Source organism: Phalacrocorax carbo, chromosome 20 (assembly GCF_963921805.1).
Source record: "Phalacrocorax carbo chromosome 20, bPhaCar2.1, whole genome shotgun sequence".
NCBI classification, from domain to species: Eukaryota; Metazoa; Chordata; class Aves; order Suliformes; family Phalacrocoracidae; genus Phalacrocorax; species Phalacrocorax carbo.
The window spans coordinates 8,650,459-8,670,023 of record NC_087532.1 but is presented as its reverse complement, the minus strand read 5'-3'; the positions used below and the strand labels follow the sequence as shown (position 1 = coordinate 8,670,023).

At 45.5% G+C, this 19,565-nt stretch overlaps 1 protein-coding gene across 8 annotated transcripts in view; it reads left to right on the top strand.

Moving 5' to 3' along the window:
• Nucleotides 1–19,565, top strand: part of EIF4G3 (eukaryotic translation initiation factor 4 gamma 3) — a 153,311-nt gene that overhangs the window by 42,409 nt on the left and 91,337 nt on the right. For 6 of the 8 annotated variants that reach the window (XR_010375859.1, XM_064470413.1, XM_064470411.1 and 3 more), the window contains exons 2-3: nucleotides 1,384–1,459; nucleotides 8,696–8,839. Coding sequence is in view for 7 of the 8 variants with exons in the window: in XM_064470413.1 (XP_064326483.1) it covers nucleotides 1,384–1,459; nucleotides 8,696–8,839 (220 nt within the window). In the remaining variant the exon portion in view is untranslated. The remainder of the gene's footprint in view (nucleotides 1–1,383; nucleotides 1,460–8,695; nucleotides 8,840–19,565) is intronic. The other 2 variants (XM_064470416.1, XM_064470409.1) reach the window with 1 other exon arrangement.

Sequence of the window (19,565 nt, the reverse complement as noted above, 5' to 3'; positions counted from 1 at the left end):
ATAGCGCGATATTGGAGATTTGCTTCTGCTCTGCCTTAGCACTGGCCTGGGAGGAGGAGATCGGCCTGGGGAGTGCTGCGACCGGTCGATGCAGGTCGCCTCGGAGCACTCCTTCCTTCAGCCTTAAAATGTTGTATGTTTTAAGGAAGGGGAGCGGGTGGGACTGTGGAGCTCGGGTGGCTGTCGAGCCTTCTCAGCGCTGGCAGGGTGTCTCCTGCAAAGGTTTGGGCAGCAGCGTTTCTTTGGAGCTCAGACTTGCAGTGCAAAGGGAGAACTCCTGCACGACCGGCGCAGGTTAGCTTGAAGATTTAACTTACGAGTGGTTTTTTACTCTTTTATACAAAACCCAAGAAGTGTTTTCGTGATTTGATTTTTTTTTTTTTTGAGCATCTGCCGCCACGTTAACACGCGAGGTCTGCGTTGCTGGCTTGTGTGTGAGAAACTTCCTCAGTCAGGCTGCGCTCGTTTTCCAAGAGGCTTTGACGTATGAAGTGTAAACAGCAAAAAGGTGAAATCTGAATATGGCATTTAGTGGAAATTTTTTTCAGCAAGTTAAGCGTGGCTTTTCTTTATGACGGTGGGTGTCAGGAATTGGGTAGTCGTATGCTGGACCTCAGGCTGCAAGTGTTAGCTGAGGCAGGAAGCTTTGTTCTTTTAAATACCTGCATCCCCTTGATTTACTCTGCAAGTAAAACAGTTTCTGGCTTATTTGTTGCATAAAGTCTTCCCCCTCCCCGCTTCTTCCCCCCTAGATTCCCACAATACCTTTCCAATTTAAGACGACTATTGCAATTTGCCTTTAAATAACCCTGCAGCAGATCATCAAAACCTCAGATCAATCTGACAGCCCCTTTTAGACGCAATTTTGGTGGGTGGATGTGGAAAGGGAGTTACTGGTTGAAGAGAGGCAAACAAGGAAACAATTATACCACGATTCCTGCGTGGTTAGCAAAACAGGCGCTGCCTTTGTCCGAAAATGCCCTGCTGATCAGCAGGGTTTGTCTCGCTGAATGCGAAGGGCTTGTGGGTTTTGGTTTTTTTCCCTTACTCTTTAAAAAAACCCATAGATAAAAAACAAGAGGTGGGGGATTCTCTTGACAGGACGAAGGTTTTGCAGATTGTTTGGCGATTTGCTTGCTTTCAGTTTCTTGTGCTGGATTTGTCGGTGACATCTGCCTTTACGAGCCACACTTTGCTCCTCTTTTGGAAAACCCTGAAGGGTCGTGGCTGCCTGGTTGCGTGTGAGTGCCTCAGAGATGTTTGTGTGCCTGCCTGAGCGTGGGGGGTGACCGGCTGCCTTGATGGACCACGCGTTGGCTGCGCCTGTCGCCCAAAACACGACCCTTCCTTCGACGCTGCTTTCCTTAACTTGCTGTGTTGCAGAATCCCCCGAGGTCCTGTTCAGCAGCCGCTCGAGGATCGGATCTTCACTCCGACCGTCTCCGCTGTGTACAGCACTGTGAGTATCTGGCTGGCGCCGCGGCGGTCGTGTTGCTTTTGAAAGGAGCGCGCTTTCCAAGCATAAGGAAATTGTCTAGTTTTTAAAAAAGCAATACATTTATAGAGCATGCAACCTAAAAACCGTAAAATTTAAAAAATGCAACACTTTTTTGCCTCCTAAAATGAATGATGCTGGATGAAGACCCTTTTTGTTGCATGTGAGTAGGAAAAGAAGAAATATTGGGGGGTTTTGGGTCCTTTTTTAAGTGTCCGTGGTTTTACGTAGCAGCTATGAGAGTGGGTTTTCCTGAAAGACTTCCACCTGAGTGAAAATGTTACTGGCCACATCTCCAGTCCGTTGGCTCCATCTCTTTCCTGCCTCCTGAGTCTTGAAGATTGGCTTGTTGGAGCATATTAGTGGCTGCGCATTTCTAATAGTTTCTTATTGGAAACCAATCGAGGAAGGTTTGTTTTTCATGTGAAACATCCCGTTATCCAGAGGAAGAAATGCTTTGATGGTAGATTGAATATCTGGGAAAGGTGCTTTTGGCTCACTGTCCTACATGTTTGTTTATAAAGCTTGATTATCGGGGAAATGTAGCTTAGAAACGTAGCGACGTTTATTTGTGAGCGTATGATAGTGTTTTCCTTTTATTCATTTCTTTTTTTCGAAGGGTAATAGCTGGAAGCCCGGTGTTATTTATAAGCTTTGCTAGCTCAGCACAGCCCTGGGAAAGTAATATTTTGCTTTTCTGGTGGGATAGTGCAAATATTTTTAATGCCAAAAACTCTGCTTTTAAGCTGCTCTTTTAATTATTTGGGAAACAGGAAGAAAAGCTGTAGACGGGAGAAATTAAGTGTACTTTATGCAGTAACATAAGCTGCTTATAGAAAAACATAAGCTGCTGTTCAGGGTTTTCTCCTTCCCCCTGTTTGCATGAAAAACTGGGATTGGGGTTCTCGGCTCTGTCTCCTCCACATGCAGAGTTCGGGGCTGGAGCATCTTTGGCCCCATCCTTTTTTTGGGCCGTAGAGGAGAGTTTTGTGATCGTCCCTTCCTCCAGGGAGCCTGCTTTCAAGAGATTGCAAAGCCGAGCTTGGCGCAGGATTAAGCGCAAAAGTGCTGCCTGGTGCCCGTTGGGCCGAGAAAGGCAGAGGCTCGGGCAGTAGCTGTGGTAGCAGGAAGGCTCAGGCTTGGCCGTGGATTTCCCCCCAGGTGAGTCGCAAGGGTTGGGGTACAGCTCTGACGAGAGTTTACGATTTCAAGGTTTGTGGCTTTCCCAGCAGCGATCGACAGGCTTGAGCTGCGGACTGGTTTTTGATTTTTTGGGGTGTTTTTTTTGCTAGCTCGGTCCTCAATATCCTATGTGTCTGTACGTGCGTATATACATATGTATGTATGCAAAAAAAGCAAAACCAAAGGAGCATAAATGTACAAAAACTTGTAATAAATAATTTGGTTTATATGATCCTTTCTATACCCCATACAACACTTTAAAAACCACTTTAAAAATATCTGAATTATTTTTGGAGGAAAAAGAAGGGGTTTTGGTTTTTGGTTGGGTTTTTTTTGTTTTGTTTTCCAGTTCTTTTCTCCAAAGATATAATCCAGATGCCTGTGGGAAAATAGGACTGTAAAAATTTAAATTAATGTAAAATACAAAAGTAACTGTGAAGAATGACCTAAAATAGCTTTTCAGTGTGGAAAAATATTACTCCTTGATATGTTACAGGAATAGACACCAGTGCTCGGAGTATCTCGGTTCTAGGCTTTAAGAAAACACAAGTTTGAAATAAAATTTAATGTTTCAGGGAAAGGAGAGAAACTTCTCAGCTAGGTTCCTTTTCAGCTTCTGTATGAAGCCCTTGGCAGATGCAGATTTAGAGTAAGTCCTTGAAAAAAAATAATGAATTAGGATGGAAGTGGCACGTGATTGGAGGGCCTTGACAAATTCATTCACCAAAGGTCTCTGCGGTTTATCACCCGAGTAGCGGCATCGCGTATTTAAGATCTGGGTTTGCAGCAAGTAGGTCATTTTGTACTTCATGATTTTTGTATGTAGTTTGTCTCGGTTTTACAGAAGTCGCGTAGCGCAGAGGTATGGAAGAGAGCACCGTCTTCAGCACCCAGGAACTGCTTTTTTTATTTGCTTGGTCATCGTGTGTGGTTTTCCACACGGATTACGCACCACGGTTTTCAAATATGTGTATTTTGGCGGAGGGTGGCTGGTTTAGGAAGAGGTCTGTGGTCTGATACCACGGCGCAGTGACTCTGAGCTGCGTCGGTGTTTTCCCTGTGTAGTGTGTCCGCAGGGAAATTATATATTCCCCTGCATACTGTACTCCCTATAGAGTATGTCATGCATGGGGCGGGAGGATGAATCATTTGAGATACGGGCGACCCACAGACGAAACCACTATTTTTAGTGCAATAAAGATGAAAGATAATTTGGTTGTCCTTTCCATGCCTTTTCACGTGTATTCTCAGGGCCTCAGTTGCACATTCCTGAGCTCCCTTTTTTCCAGAACTCCGTACTGCTTGCCGAAAATGGGAGCGGAAAAATCACGGGGCTTTTGCTACGAGCCCCAGTAATCACCCCGGAAATAAAATCGGAGGAGCCCATTTTCCTGTAGGGCAGAGAGAGGAGGTGAGGAAGAAGCAGAGTGTCATTCGTCAGGTTAAATGAAGTTTATCCGAGAACTCAGATATGCTTAAAATTCCCAACAAGACTTTGGTAGAACCTCTTTCTCAATGAAACCGTACTGGTATTAACAACAAAGCCCCCATACCACCTGTCATCTTCATTTATTTTATGTAGTATACTGTAAAAAATACCGGTATTTGGTAGGGTTTTGTGGCTTTTTGGTTTGGGCTTGGCTGGGTTGGTTTTGGTTTTTGTGTTTTTGTTGTTGTTTTTTGTAGGGTTTTTTTCTGTTTATTTTAAAGAAATCCAGCAGTAGAATTACTTTAAGACAAATCATAGTCATTTCAGTGAAATTATTACAAGATTATTTCCCTTCATCAATAATGGAGAATGCCATATCATAAGAGCTACTTTTGGACATAAAGATTTGGGTTTTGTCCTGCAAGCAGCCTCTTGCGTGGTGTTTCCGAACTCTTTATACTGCAAGAAATAAGATCCCAAACCTGTGGAATCTGGAAAGGAGAATGGAAGAAGGAGGAAATTTTGTTTCTGTTGGAAAACATTTCAAAGAAATGTATTCAAAGACGCCCTTTGGCTTGGCATTTGGGGAAGACGTTGACTTCTAACAGAAAGGGAACTGCAGCAAAGGTGACCTTAGCTATCACAGGCCACCACGAGTGCCTGCACCCAGAGGAACGGGGGCTGATTTCTATCGAAATGAAATGAATGCGGAGGAACGATCAGAAGCAGATGTGCTCTCCAAACTCAGCGTGAGGCGCGAGTTGGGAATCGGATAAGAGGAATAACTGTGTTAATGTACCTCCAGTTCTCACACACAAGACCTTTTTTGGCGGATTACGGTGGAGGTTCGTAACTGCCTCAGTAACGTCTTGTGATCTCAAGCGCTGAAGCTTGGACCAAAAACACTTTGGGATAAACTTTTATAAGCTAAAGACCAACAGCGACTCCTGGATGTGAACTGATTAGAAAAAAGTGTTAATTTGATGTACCTGTTTGGAGAGAAGTGCACGTGAGTTGGTTGGGTGTAGCCTTGAGCAGAGTTTCTGTAGCGTGGCCGGATCCAACGCTGGTTTAAACTTTCTGTATTAATTGCAATCTCGCCGTGCCTCTTTGGAGCAGATGCCGCCTGGTGCCAGGTTGCCCAACTCAGTGCCAGCTGATGGTAAAGAAGGTAGTGTAAAAATGAGGTGCTGAAGAGCCTACTTGCCCCAAATTTGCAGTGCCTAAGGCTTGACTCCATCATTCTCTTCTTTGGGTGTTCATTTGGTGGCTTTTCTGCAATGGGGTACCCGTTTGGGCCCCCCGCCCCCGATAATTTCACACCCAGCAGAGGTACTGTGATTTGCCTTTGTGCCCTTTACAGGGATCTTCCTGCGATGAAGAGAATCCTGTAGAAAAGAGATTAGGGAGGATTAGCTGCTCCAGCCACCCTGTGCTGTAAGGAAGGATCTGGGTCAGGAGGCCGACTCGCTCCCCTGCCCGGCTGCGGTGGAGGCTGCAAAGCGTGCAAGAGGGATGCTCCGTTCCTCGGGTGTTGGCAGCGCTGCTTTGAAGCTGTTTGCAGCAGCCTGAGCGTATAATTTGAATGCTGAAAGGGAAGAGGTTCTGTCCAAGACTGAACCCTTTTTTAAAATTTGTTTTGGAAAAGAGCAGTTCCTAACGATAAACTAGTGTCCCCGTAGCCGAGGGGTTTTCGTGGCATGCCCCATCCGTTCTGATCGAACCTGAATGTTTCGTGGACATAACTATGTATCTGAAATTAGGTACCTGAAAGGGGAATAATAATCCAAAGCTTGTGAAAGATGCTAAAAAACCCAAGACTTAAGTTCAAAAGGAAAAGGGAGAATTCCAGCCTGAGTGTTTCTTTCATGTTTCCGTTATTATTTCCTTAAAAACGCAGGATTAAAGCCTCTGGAAAACTAAAGTTAGCCCCTTGCTTCTCCGTTAAGGAAAAAAGTGATGCTCTAGCGAATTAATATGTAACTTTGTGTATCTGTTTTTAGGAGAATAATTTAATCACTAGGTTTAAGAAGGATATTTGCTTCTGGAGTCGTCTCAGACCAAGTTTATGTTGTGCAGAATCCCATTTAATAAACAGAAAACAAAACCCCTGGCACTATGAGGGCAAACATCCCAAAACACAAGTGATGAGCTAGTAGAGTCTCTCCCTGGTTTATTTTATTAAAAAATTACTAAATAAACATACAAATAGAGCAAGCTTGTCTTCCTTTATCACCTGTTTAGATTCAAATCAGTATCGAACATTTTGGTTTATTTGTAAATAATTTGGTGTAGGAGCCAAGAGGAACACTTAGAATTACCTGCGTTGCTGTAGCTGGCGTGAAAGGCACCCTGTGCTTTTGCCTGTGCTGGAAGGGCCTCTGATATTGCTTGGTGGGTCCACTAAGCTGGACTTGGTTAGTCGTAGGAAGTCCTATCAGGTCTGTGGTAGGCTCCCATTAGATACCATCCGCGTGTGGTGCTGCCAAGGTATCAGGATGGTAGGATCTTCTGATCGTTCTATTGCCTTAATTAGGCTTTCAAGTAAGTTTTAGTAGGTCCAGCCCTGTGTCTAATGTACCTGCTGCTCGTCCGCTGCATTGCACGAGGGTGTCCCGTGGACCATCGCTGACGCAGCCGCACAGCTTTCCTTTCGGCTTGGCTTCCAGATTTCATGCCCAGTTCAGAACAGCGCTCCTTGCAGTCTTTAATTGACCTCCAGCCTAGCTCATTTGCATGTTTTCATTTCTGAAGAGGACTCCTGACTGCTCACACTAACCTGGGATATTATTAGTGTCCCCGTCCCCCTTGTCAGACATCTCTGTGGGCTTGGGTGCTGTTGGAGATCGGATTTCGGGTGGCTCTGCAATAGCTGGAATAGTGTGTGTGCGCTTGTAAGCGTAGGGAGATAAAAGCTGGCGGTGTTTGAAGTACCACAGCTATTGCAAAATAACCTCTCTTCACAAGAAGCGACATTCAGGGAGACGTCTTGGTGATGAGCACGCACTCAACCTACCGATGGGGCTGTTTGTGTGAATTACTTCTTTGTATTTGGTGCTGCCTTTGTTTCCTTCTCCCTCCCTTAACTGCATTTTTTTAATATCCATCATGATACGTAGTCACTTCTAAACACCAACTGCTGCGCGATTGACAGGACAGGCCTTTAAAGGCTGTCTTAGGAGTCATATAAGGGACCTTGGTTTTCTTGGGGATGGGATGTAGAAAGTTTTATGATGCAATCTGTAACGCTGGTTTTGATTTGGCCAGCTGAGGCTGTGTGCGCACACCTGCCAATCTAGATCAGCCAAAAGGAGGAGACGATTCCCCCCTGGGGAAGGGAAGGATCCCGTTGGGGATAGAGGATGAGGTTCTCTGAGCTGACCCACCCTTCTCTCTGATGAGCACAAGGGTGCTGTAAATCTTCCCATGGCCAACAATTCTGGGCTGTTTCCAGGCCTCAAGAAATTGCACGTTTTCATTCTTGTTGCTGGTGCAGCTGTTTTAGTGGTTTAGGTGATGTAACGACAGGCATCGATGCTTGGAGTGCAATAAAATTACTTGGAAAATGCATTTAGTCATGAACTCTGTGACTTTTTGCTCTCATGCTTTGCTCTCTTGGAGCTTGGTGCTAATACTCCATTAAAGGTCAAGAGCCAGGAATTTCCTTCTGCCTTCTTTTCCGATGCTGGGGAAATGCGTGCGCACACACATCTCCCTACGCAGTGGCAACGTCCCCTCCTAAGCACCGCCGGGTTTTGTGCTTTAAAGTGCCTATAGCTAAGTGGTGCTTTTCAGCAAGCAAGGCTTAGGTCTGAGAAGAGGTCAGTGAGAAGCGAATGCTGGACTTCTATATTAGGAGCTTTAACCAAATCAACTGTAGCTGTGTTGAACTGCTGGGGGGTGTTACCCAAAGCTTATGCGCTTCTATTTTTCCTTTGATACTCCTTTTTTTATTATAGTGACTACATAAAGTCTTCCATCATGGTGATAGTACAGTGCAGCAAGTATATGAGCCATGAATGTATTTTACAACGTTTTGCTTCATGTGATTTGGTTACTGTTTTTTAATAGAAGCTGAGAAAGGAGATAAGTGTATGCAAGAACTGCTTTGGTATTTCATTCTTTGCTGAGGCAACCCCGTCAGATAACAGGGCTTCTGTGCGGTCCTTTTTTTTCCCTTTTTGGAGAGAAGTATGCAAATTTTCCCCTTACTTTGTTTTTAGGGTCACTGGTAACGTGTATCCCTTTGCAAAATCACAGTATTGTTGGATATGGCTTATAATGGGAAGATCAGAAGATCCCAGGCGTGAAGTCAAAGGGATATTGCAAAGCAAGACCCCAGCAGCAAAGCTCATCCAGTTTCTACACGTTTCCATCAGTGACTCCAGCTGGTGCTCTTAGTTTTTGATCCTTCCCCTTTTTTCTGAATCATATAAGTCGTTAAATACCTTGTACGGTGTTTCACTGAAATAAATATATATTATTTTATTTTTGTAGGCATATATAAAGATGCTGCTAGCTGCTTTCTTAAAAAAGATGATTACAGTGTCTGTACAGATTGGATTACTAATACTATGTTTTACTAACAGTTTATCTCCACACAGGTAACACAAGTAGCAAGACAACCGGGTCCTCCTGCCCCATCCCCTTACACTGCACATGAAATAAATAAGGGACACCCAAATCTTGCTGCAACACCACCGGGACATGCATCGTCCCCTGGGCTTTCACAGGTAAGACCTGGCACTGGAGCAGAGCCTTCCCAGCCTCCAGCTTTTCCTCTTGTCTGATTCTCAGCTTTGCTGCTCAGAGTTTGATGTAGCTGTCTGGTCTGTGACCAGTGTCTGAAACACGATTAATGAATGATGTCTTTATGGGCCTCAAACCTCGCAGTGACTTACAGGTAGCATTTGGGTTTGTGAGGAATCAGTTCGTTGGTGATTCCGTAACAAACGAAAAGCAACTTGAAAAATTATAGGGAATACTCCTTGACAAGGAGTGTCCTTTGCTGTTGGGTTAGGCTGCTTTGGGGCATGGCCCGACGTCCATTTTAAACACCGTAAAATTGCCCGATGTCCTCCGTTAGGGATTTTCTATTTCAAATATTTTGTACAGGATGCTGCTATTTTGTCATTCTCCCAAGAAGTGGGACAGTAAAATGGCTTGGAAAAACGAGTGCTAATAAAAGGAATGAGACAAAGGACTGATTGCAAAAAAAAGTACGGAAGAGTAGATAAATAGGAGTTATAATAAGAATGGAGAAATAGCGTTTAGTAAGATACGGAATAAATTGGTCTTTTTGTAGTCTATTAGATGAAGATGTGAGAGTGGAGAAGCTTATCTTAAAAAAGGGGCAAAAGAGACAGGTAATGTGGCACAGAAAGAGGGGAGATAAAAGATACAGGATCGGGCAAAGCGGGATATGGAAAAGCATTGAGGTTTGAGATGGAGGAAAGCCTAACCTTTCATTTGCTCTTGTTTAATTTATGCTTGTTCAAATAAATGGAATAAAGTAGGAAGGCGCGAGTCAGTCGGCTATTAAGAAGTGCGGTTTCGTTCTGAACAAGATGTTAAGTGGGGAGGCAGGGTGATGGGCCGGGAACGGCTGCGTGCGGCGGCGAGAGCCCCGAGCGTATTGCAGCGCTGGGGAACGCAAGCTTTCCTAGTCCTCCTGCCAGCCTCTTTAATTTGGATGAAAAATTAAACTGCAGCTGACCTTTTGGACTAGGAGATGCGTGAAAACAACTAAGGTCATGTGAGGAACACTTCACCTTGATATTACACATTCTAGATGAAACTTGGTGGGAAAACTGGAAACTTGGGGTCGCGTTTGAAAATGTGCAAGTCCTCATCCTTTATGGAGTGGGAAATCAGAGGCTGAAGTGTCTGTTCAGGATGGTGAGTAGCTTGCAGGCATTCGTCAGCGGTATCGGAGCCGTCTCTTGCACTCTCGCTGCATGGTCGCTGGAAATGAAGTCTCTGGTTTGAAGGCTGAGCCTCACATGACGGAGGGAGAATGTAGCAGGGCTCAGAGCAAACCCTAAAGTGTTGTCTGGCTTGTGTCGTGTATTAAAAAATTCATTCCTGGTAAACTTCATCAACGGAGGGAAGCTAATCATGTGGCAGATAAGAGGGGAAGAAAGAACATTCTAGGCAGCCTCTTTAAAAAAATATTCTAATCAAGGCTTTTTTTTCTTCCCTTAATATTTTCCTGTTGAGTCAGTGTGTACGTAGTCGGTGGGCTCTGTGCCAAATCGCTGCTCCAGCCAGCGGGGAAAACGCTCGTTTCCTGTTCTGCTGGCTCTTATCGTCTTGGAAATGAGCGTCAGATTGTGTCACTCTGATGCCGCTGGTAGGAGCGGTTTGACCTTACGTCCTCCATGTCAGCTGAGGATCCTCGAGGGCTCTAGGAAGATATTTGTCCTCTGACTGTACAGGGCTGGCCCTTGCATGCTTAGTGTGAGGAAGGAAAAGCAAGATCCACGGCTGTCAGCCAGGCGAGGCATCGGTCAGTTGTGCACTTTTGGGACTATAGAGGAGTGAGGTCTGGGGAGCTTTCCCTAAGGGATTCCTGCAAAGCTGGGCTTAAGTAGCAAAGCAGCAAAAATAGTGATTTCTGTTCCTTCACAGTACCTGCTTGCCTCTGACCAGGTCTTTCCACTCTGGTGGTCTCCCACCAGTTGACCCTCTCGTTTGCAGCTGGAGGTAAAGAGTTAAAATGGAAGTGCCTATGCTTGGGACACTTCCACCAGTGAGGGGTTCAAGGCTCTCAGCATAAGCAGTTACAGGATAACGTGTCCCTGGAGAAAGTTTTCCAAAGCCCTGAACTATTAGAGGTTTGGGTAAACTTTAGGGTGGGTTGGTTTTTTTTTTTTTTTAACACTAGAATTCTGAATATCCATGTGTATATCTCACTTTGGCCCTGTCAGGCGTTGAGTTTCAGTATTACAGTATGGTAAGAAATTCCCCAGCTGAGCAGAGTGTGGGATGAAAGCATTACCTTCTCATTGCATCCATCATTTTTCTCCTGTGGGTTTCGGTGAATGCCCTCTTGTGCTTGCGTTAAGAAACGAGGTGAGTGGAAGTTTCCTATTTCCAGACTGCTTGTAGTTTTGGGAACTTAAATCATGACTTCATTTATTTGATTTCTTTTAGGTAAACAGTCAAAATCCTTTAAATCTCTCATCGCTTGAAAGTTTTTCCATGCTGTAATTGTTCTTTTTGTCTGATTCTTGGATCCCTTGCATCTTGCTGTTTCCCCTTTCAGATAAAGGGACCAGAGCTGACGTGGTATTTTGTTGATGGTTTATTACCGATTTCTTTAACAGCAATAGAACACTTCACAAACCACACTGTATCTTAACAACCCACGCAGCGTTGATGATTGAACACTGAACAAAGGTTGTCTTTGCGTTTGTCCACTCGTGCCTAACGTAGCGGTGCGGGTTTATGTGCGGCGAGGGGGTGTCTCTGCTATGGGTTTGACAGAGTAATTAGGAAGGTAAGGAGAGACCACTTCATTTGAACTAGAATCTAATTAAGCGGTCACTGATTTCTCCACCAGAACCGTGATTTAATGAATACTTATAAAACTGAGTCTTTCCAAGGTAGGGACTGCTGTTTGGGCAGTAGTGAATGAAAATATTTATGTATGGTTTTGGGCTTCGGACATCATTTAGGCTTAGAAATAATTTTGCCAGTGATAGAGTATGTGTTACTTGCTTGTGTGGTCACAAATCTGAGTCTAACTGTCAGTCCAGGGCTCAGTACAGGTGTCAGACTGAGGCATCTCAGCATCCCTCCTCCTGGGGCTCAGAGCCACTTACCAGTTTCTTCAAGCGGGGATCTTGCAGGAGCCGTGCTGGGAAGGAGAACAGGGAGTTAATAAGTGCTGCGGTTCCACAAGTGGCACCCTCGCTGTCCTGGCTGCTCTGAAGCTGCCTGCTCCAGTAAGGCTGCGTGATGGGGGATTAGGTAGTATCTTAAAATGCTAGTGAGTGATAAAAGGAGTCACCATCCCTTACAAAAGCTCTGGGCGCCGGGAGCTGGACCGCTGTACAGGCCTGCAAACATCTGCGTGACAAGATGACAGCATCCATGTTGAGTGGTCTGTGAGAGAGACTTTGGGAACCACAGCGCAGGAGATCTATGGGATATTTAGTGTCTCCTGTGGGAAGAAGAGTCAGGTGCAAGTGTACATTTTACCTTCGCAGCTGGCTTTTCTTTACTTTATTGAAGTAAACAGAAACAGATGGGCGTGCGGTGCTGTGGTTTGGTGTCTTTTCCCCTGTTCTTCTGCCTTTTCCATTTGCCTTGGCCAGAACAAGAGAAGGGCTTGCCGTTCTACTTCCTCCAAAGCCTTTCATCATGACCAGCCTCTGGCACTTTGCTGCCCTTCGGAATTAGTTTCTGCAGCAAAACGAGAAGAGCTTGGCAGCGCTGTGAAACAGTCCCACACCCCTGTCTCCCCAGCAAGAGAGAACGTTTCTGCTTCCCAAATTCCAGGGCCTTGAAATCATACTGCTGCTCTCAGGAATGTGTTGAACTCCGCCGGCGTTGGGGAATGCACAGCACATGTTGCTGCAGTGATGTTATGGCCAGATGTGGCCCCATGTACATAGAATTTCATATTTCTCTTGTTCTTTACGTGAAAGGGCCCCTTGTACTGACTGGGAGGGGAGGGGCACACCTCCTCTGCCTCCTCTCTCGGCTTGCAGACTTCAAAAGTGGCTTGTTTGAGATAATTTGCTTTCTCAGCAGACAGAGGAAAGGAGAAGTCATTGAAAAGGGAGTAGAGAAGTTTCTTGTTGGGAATGGCTACCAGAGCAAGTTATCCTGAGATCAGGTAGGGCTTGAATTTGGTGTTCCCGGCGCCGCAGGGTAGCTGCTTGCCTGAGCACTCCCATCCCACGATGGGTGTGAGATAGTCCAGTGCAAGGAGCGCAGGCAAAGAGCATTCACGCAGGCAGCTAACGCAAAGCAGCTGAAACGCTGTAAATCTGCCCCCTGCTCCGGCTTTACGTTACAGTAATTTATGGTGTAGTCGTGCCTTAAGATGGGAATAACGAGAGAGCAGAGACTTTCCAAAGCAACCACACTGGGGCTTGGAAGGATGCAGCTGAACAGTGCTTCCCTCTCTCCGGTGAGCGATCGAAAGAGAAGGAGAGGGCTCCTCCCGTTGTACCACGAGCAGGAGGCAGCGTGTGAAGCGTAGGGCATGAGGAGAAGACAATCTCATCCCCCCCTTGTGACCTAGGAGTGCTTTGAAGGATCCCCAGGAACAAGTGTAGCCGGTTCTGGCATGTGAGATGAAGCAACGCAAGAGGGGAATGGTTTGGAAAAGACTCTCGGCTTTTCTCTGCCTCAGCTTTAAAACTGCAGGCTCCGACGTACATGCCGAGGGATTCTTTTAGCCCGGGACCACAGTTTGTAAGCACCGACTGACCATACTTGGAACAAATCGCCAGGAATTTCCTCTGTAATCAGGGAAAGCTTTCGCTCTTGTTAAGAACATGCTGTGCGTGGAGCAGATCGGCACTGTGTGCCCACGGCTACCTCTTATGCTGAAGTGATGGAGTGCCCCGTTAGGAGAGGACCCCGTGGCACCCACTGAGACCTTACTCTGAAGCTGTTGTAGTTATTGACAGCTGTGTTTAATAATCCCTTATCCCTTTCTGACAATGTCAAGATACACCCGCCGAAAACAAAAGTGCAAGAGGGACGAGCTCTCAGGATCTTGGTGTACAGAGACCTTGACTTTTAGGTGGCTGATTTAAATCCAAAACAGATTGTACCAGCTGAAACTTGTTACCATCTGGTTCTTTGCCTTAAGTGAAAAGGCTTTTGTGGTCTCATTCTGGTCCTCAAAAATGTCACCATCGCTAAATTAACGTTTGTAATAGCAGTGAGACATTCCTCAGTACCTTAATGTCTGGGAATCTGTGCCAGGAAGCATGTCTGTGTGCCATCTGTGGCATGTTTATAGGCAACCCCCAAGCCCCTCTTTTATTATCTTGGATCCTTTCTATGGGAGCCGGAATCCTGCTGTAACCATGATGATTATTCAGTACCTCCCTCCCATCATTCGTAGCCCAATTTAGACTTTTGGATGCTTTTAATAAAGTGACGTTTGTTAACGGATTGGAACGGAAGGAGGAATGTAATTGAATCGAAACCTGGCCCGCTCGTGCCCTGTGATAAGTCAGGTGCGCTGGGATGCGGTGAGCGTGACGGTAGCCGTCGCTCCCCGCCTTGCCGGCAGCTGCCTCCTGTGTTCTGTGGGCTGCGAAGCGCGCGGTACGCTCGTCCTCCCCCAACGCGGCTATTCCCCGTTACCCAAGCCCGTGTGCACTTCGCGAAGTGTAACGTCAGGTAACAGACCTCCACGGCCCCTGGAGCGCGAGGGGCTCCCTAATGGCATCATCTCGGTGCAAACGCCCTGTCCTTCATTTCCCCTGTTAGGAGAGCATCACTTGTGCGCACCTTGGTCGGAGTCGGTTCTCTAAGCTTTGCGGGAGCTCTTCACCCAGAGAGCTTTTTTGTACGTGAACCTGCTTGTTGTATGGAAGGTGCCATTATAGCGGATTTCATGCTGATGAAAAACCCACAGAATCCAGTAAGTTGTAGAGCAGGTGTGGTTGTCAGTCTGGGTGACGATTAGCAGTCGTCTTTGCGGCCGCCGTGACGTGGGCATGGAATGAAAGATAAACTCCCCTTGTGTCAGCGAAGAAATCGGGGCTGCGCCGGCCCAGAGGGACGTTCACATGTGCGTGCTGCCCCTCTGAACAGCACGTTCCAGTTTCTTGGGTCTCCTGTCTGTGACAGATAATGAGGATGAAGAAAACTTAAACAACTAAACTCTTGATGGTGCTTTGTGGGCAAGGAACCTGCCTTCCAGACGTGTGCGTTCATGTACTGTTACTGTGCAGTCAAGAATTTGACCTCCTGTACTCTTTGCTTCTTTTCTCGTGCAATGTTTTGTACATCCGGGTCAGGCTACTTCGCAACGCATGTTTTTAGGGCAGCTCGCTAATTCTGAGCTTGCAGGTGAATGTGACTGCAGGTAGAGATCTGAAAATGTGAGTTATTTAATAGCTGATAAATCCGGGAGAAGCGTAATCTTCTTTTGGCCTTTGTGTTAAAGACCTGCTGGAAGTGCAGCCTAACTCCAATTTGTAATAGGATTAGTAGGTTTTTGATTGGGTTAATAATGCTGGGAGTATTTGCTCATATAACTAACGTATTGCATTATTTTTGATTCACTGCTGTGCTTTTTACCTCCTCAGTTTAAATCTGGGCAAATATGTGCCGGAAATGTAAAGCACATCTGTGTCTCAGCACCTGCTGTTGGTGCCTTTTGGGCTTCGGGGTGCTTTTGCGTAGGGATGCTCAACCTCATGGGTGTCTTCTGATTTGGGGAGAGCAGCTGGGCTTAAGAGCTGCAGGAAGGGAGATCTGGGAGAGTGGGGAAGGAGTAATGTAGCTTCAGATGTCGATTAACGCAATTAACTTCAATAATTATTTAACCTTGGAAACAGTTAACTTTCAACAGGCGTAGTGGTGGGTGGGATGAATTAATCGGTTTTAATATCTGTGCATTTAGGAAGGACTAGAAACAGCCTTAACTTTTTTCTAACAAGGAAAGGGAAAAAAGAAGAATCTGTTACCATTTTACCAGGTACAGGTGCAAAGGAAGGATTGCAGCACGAATGCTGAGCCTGGCTAGGACTAGGTCTGCCTGCAGACCCACCCCTCACTGCTGCTACTACACCTTGCAGTGGGTTGCTGCTCCAAGACGTGTGTTTAATACTTCTCCGTGTGGCCTTGTGTGCCCAGTGGGGGAAGATGATGTGGTTTTTCTGCTGCTGCTTGAGCATTTTTTTTCAGGAGTAACCCTAGCCTGGCTCGAGTCTTCCCTGGCCTGTCCACCCTGGTGTAATCCCAGTTATTTTGAACAAGAAAGCTCTCACAGTAGGTGTCTTGGCCACGCAACACATCCTGGATGCATGTTGTAGCAGAAGAGTTTTCTTCTGGCTTGTGATACTGTTGTGAATCAAAAGCAGTTTTAAAATACCCGGTAGCTTTTTTTTTTTTAAATTGAAATAGCATTTTTAATAGAAAATCCAACTCCTCTGTAGCTGTTTTAAAATTCTACAGATGCCTTTCTTCAGGGCTTCCCTGTGCACGTTCTCTGCTCCCATGCTCACGTGGACTGTGCTTTATTTTGATGCTTTTCAGACTTTACCACTTGTTGAACCACATTTTTGTTCATACTGTAGGAAGACAAAAATAATGTGAGGCAACTTGCCATTTTCTTATGTTTAATAATTTCTATTCTGGTATTCCTTCTGTAACAATACCTTCTGTTCCATGCAATTTAATGGACGTTTTCTTGCGTGCTCCAGAAAAATACGTAGTTTTTAAACAAACAGAATGTGTTGCAGAAGGCAATCTGTCCCAATAAACACCAAAGTCAGCACAACAGTCAGTGCTTTACACAGTCTGCATTTTGTAAACGGAGAGGGCATAAAATATCCCTGCAACTAGATAAAGCAGGGGAGAAGGAGCCCTTGAATTACTGGAGTCCACCATTAGCCGTTGTGTCGGACCGAGGAACTGAGGAATAACCTCCGGAGCCATTTATAGTTCCGTAGGCAGGACCTACCCAAGAGGGGTGAAGGCTTGAAATCAACAGACAGTGTGGTTTTCTTGCAAGCTGAAGTCTTGGTGTGCTGCTTCCCACTCGGGACAAAGAGCACAAAAGGATTTGATGGTTACGGAGCAGCAATTCCACATTTTGTCTCCTTGTAGCTTGGAGGGGCTGTGCCTGTGTTCTCCATAGACCCTTCCCCGTGGTGCCGTTAGAAACCAGTAATTTATTTAGTTGCTTTAAATTGTCTGAATTTGCACAAAGTTACACGCAATGGTATTTCTGGGCTTCAGTGTAACACAGTAAAACTTGAACAATCAATCTGATTGCTGCCATAAACTCATAAAATAGTTAAGGTTGGAAGTGACCTCTGGAGATCATCTAGTGCAAGTGCCCCCAAAGCAGGGTCAGCTGGAGCAGGTTGCTCTGGACCGTGTCCACTTGGGTTTTGAGTATCTCCGAGGATGGAAACATCCTTGGGGACTGACAGACAGTGACAAATTTTTGGAGCTTTTTGTTGGATCTTGGAGGAAAGTAGGAGGGAAGCTGCAGACTTGCTGATGCTGCTTTAACATTAACATGGAGTGGGGGTCTCGGCTGACTGCACATCATGTTCCCGAGCACAAGCATTCATCCCCGAAGCGCATCCTCTGGTTAAATTGGGACAAAATTTTATAGGACAAATGAAAAACAGTTTGTAAACTCAGGGTCTATCCACAGGTCTGCTTCCAACAGTGGAGATGCTGGAGTTTCTCCCCCAACAGAGGCAGGCACGTACATACACTGTGTGTTTTTGAGTACCTTTATTATGGAAAATACCAGTTCACTTAATTATGAAATGCTCGTTTCCAGACCACCCCCAGGCTGCGAGCCGTGTGCTGCAGTCAAGGCAGGGACTGTCATTTCAGCCTCTGTAAGAAGCCAAGTAAATCCATGTGAGTACTTACAGATGTTATGAAATGATAATCTACTGTAGCATTATCCTTGCCCTCGTGCCTTTGTTAGCAACGTGTTTGAACCCAGGCGGATTCTGTGTGATGGATTTAATAAAGAAGTGTCTTTGGGAGGAGGACAGCCAGCAGCGGGACATCTGTCCACCCCGGTGTCTCAAAATTACACTTGTGTACATATTTCACTCTGCATCTTCAGCTGACCACATCCCTGCGGTCTGAAAGCATGGGCTTATCGGCTTGAGCGCCTTATCTTTTTTTTTTGTTTCATTAAAAAAGCAGAAAGATTGTTCTTTCCTCCCCAAAACTGTGTGTCATATTTAGCTTTGCATGAAGCATGGTGTTAATGGGCAGTTGCATTCAGCTGTATAGCTGCTGATAAAATAATTGCACTTACTATGTTAAAAACCGGTGGGGTAAGTCCGAGATAGCGCATCAAACAGGGGCTCTTTCTGTCTTGCTTTTCCTTTTCACCCTCCTCCTTCGTAACATCCCTACGGGAATAGTAACCACAGTGTCTTAAGCCGGAAGGAAAGGAGCGAGTATCTTGTGTCTATATTGTCCGTTGCACAAACCGTCTTTGTCCAGGGAAGAGGAAACCATGTTTCCTTCACCGTCTTCCCTCGGTGGGAATCCGATTATTTATGTCCAAGTAAGAAAAATGCCTGTAGTTCTGCGGTTGTTGCTCAGGTCTCTCCTTCGCTGTTCAGCTTGCTGCCTTTGCCCGCTCGAATGCGTGACGCTAAATCATACGAAGCCATAAAAAAGGTTGTTAAAAAGTTAGCCGGGCAGGTAATGACCCAGATGATACACCCCAAGACAAACTGCGGCAGAGGAATAGAGATAACAATGGTTGAGCCACATTTGGGACAGAAGTATTTCCTCCTGGGTCAGAATGTTTCTATTCTTTTAAAGGCTGAGTTTAATGTTTACCAACTTGGGGAATTCTCCTTAAGGCTGGGCTTATGGAAAAAAGGGGGGAGTGGAAACCGATGCGCTTGTGAGGAGGAGGAGAAGTGAGGATGCTGACTGCTGCAAGCAGTGCAGGTTCTTCCCTGCTCGGTCCTCTCGTCTGCAGTTTGGTGAATCCCAAAAATCCACGCTGCCTTTATGGGATGAGACACCTGGAGCTAACCGAGTATCTGGCATTTTCAGGAAATGGCTTTTGAAGAACCCCCTACGTATCTAAATAAACGCACCAAACTGTCGCAGTTCCTGTTTACTCTTTGCTTCCATCCAAATCCAAACCTTGAAGCTTCCTTGTAAATCTGACGTGCAAAGACTTCGTAGCTGTGTCCCAGCCCCTTTCAGCCTTCAGGGTATTTGCACTGTAATTGTGTTAAATACTGTTTAAAAGAGGAAGCCGTTAATCTGCATAACCTGTTCAGTGTCACAGAAGAGCTCTGGTACTTGCATCATTGATTTTAATGGGCCTTTGAATATTCCAAGTAATATATACCAATATATGCAGAAAAACAGAGTGTTTCCAAGCTACTGATGCGCCTTACAGGGCAGCAGCGCTGGCTTATAGAGAGTCAGCAGAGTAGAACGGCCATGTACTTTTATTTCCCAGAGATGCTATGATGAGGACAAGCTGATTTCAGTGATGCCAGATAATTTGCAAATGAGCTGCTTAAAAATTTTGACATTCTTGATGCGATGTGTACCAAAAAACCTGCGTATTTGAACACGTGGCTGTGAATGAGGACTTAACATTTAAACAGAATAATCTGATAGTGTGTTTGATGTGCAGTTGAAGTATCATTGCAAATAATGAAAGCCAAACTACGAGCATTTAGAGGGGAGTTGTCCTTATTTATTGGTTTAATCGTTGTGCTATTTTTAAAGCTGTAAAGCTGG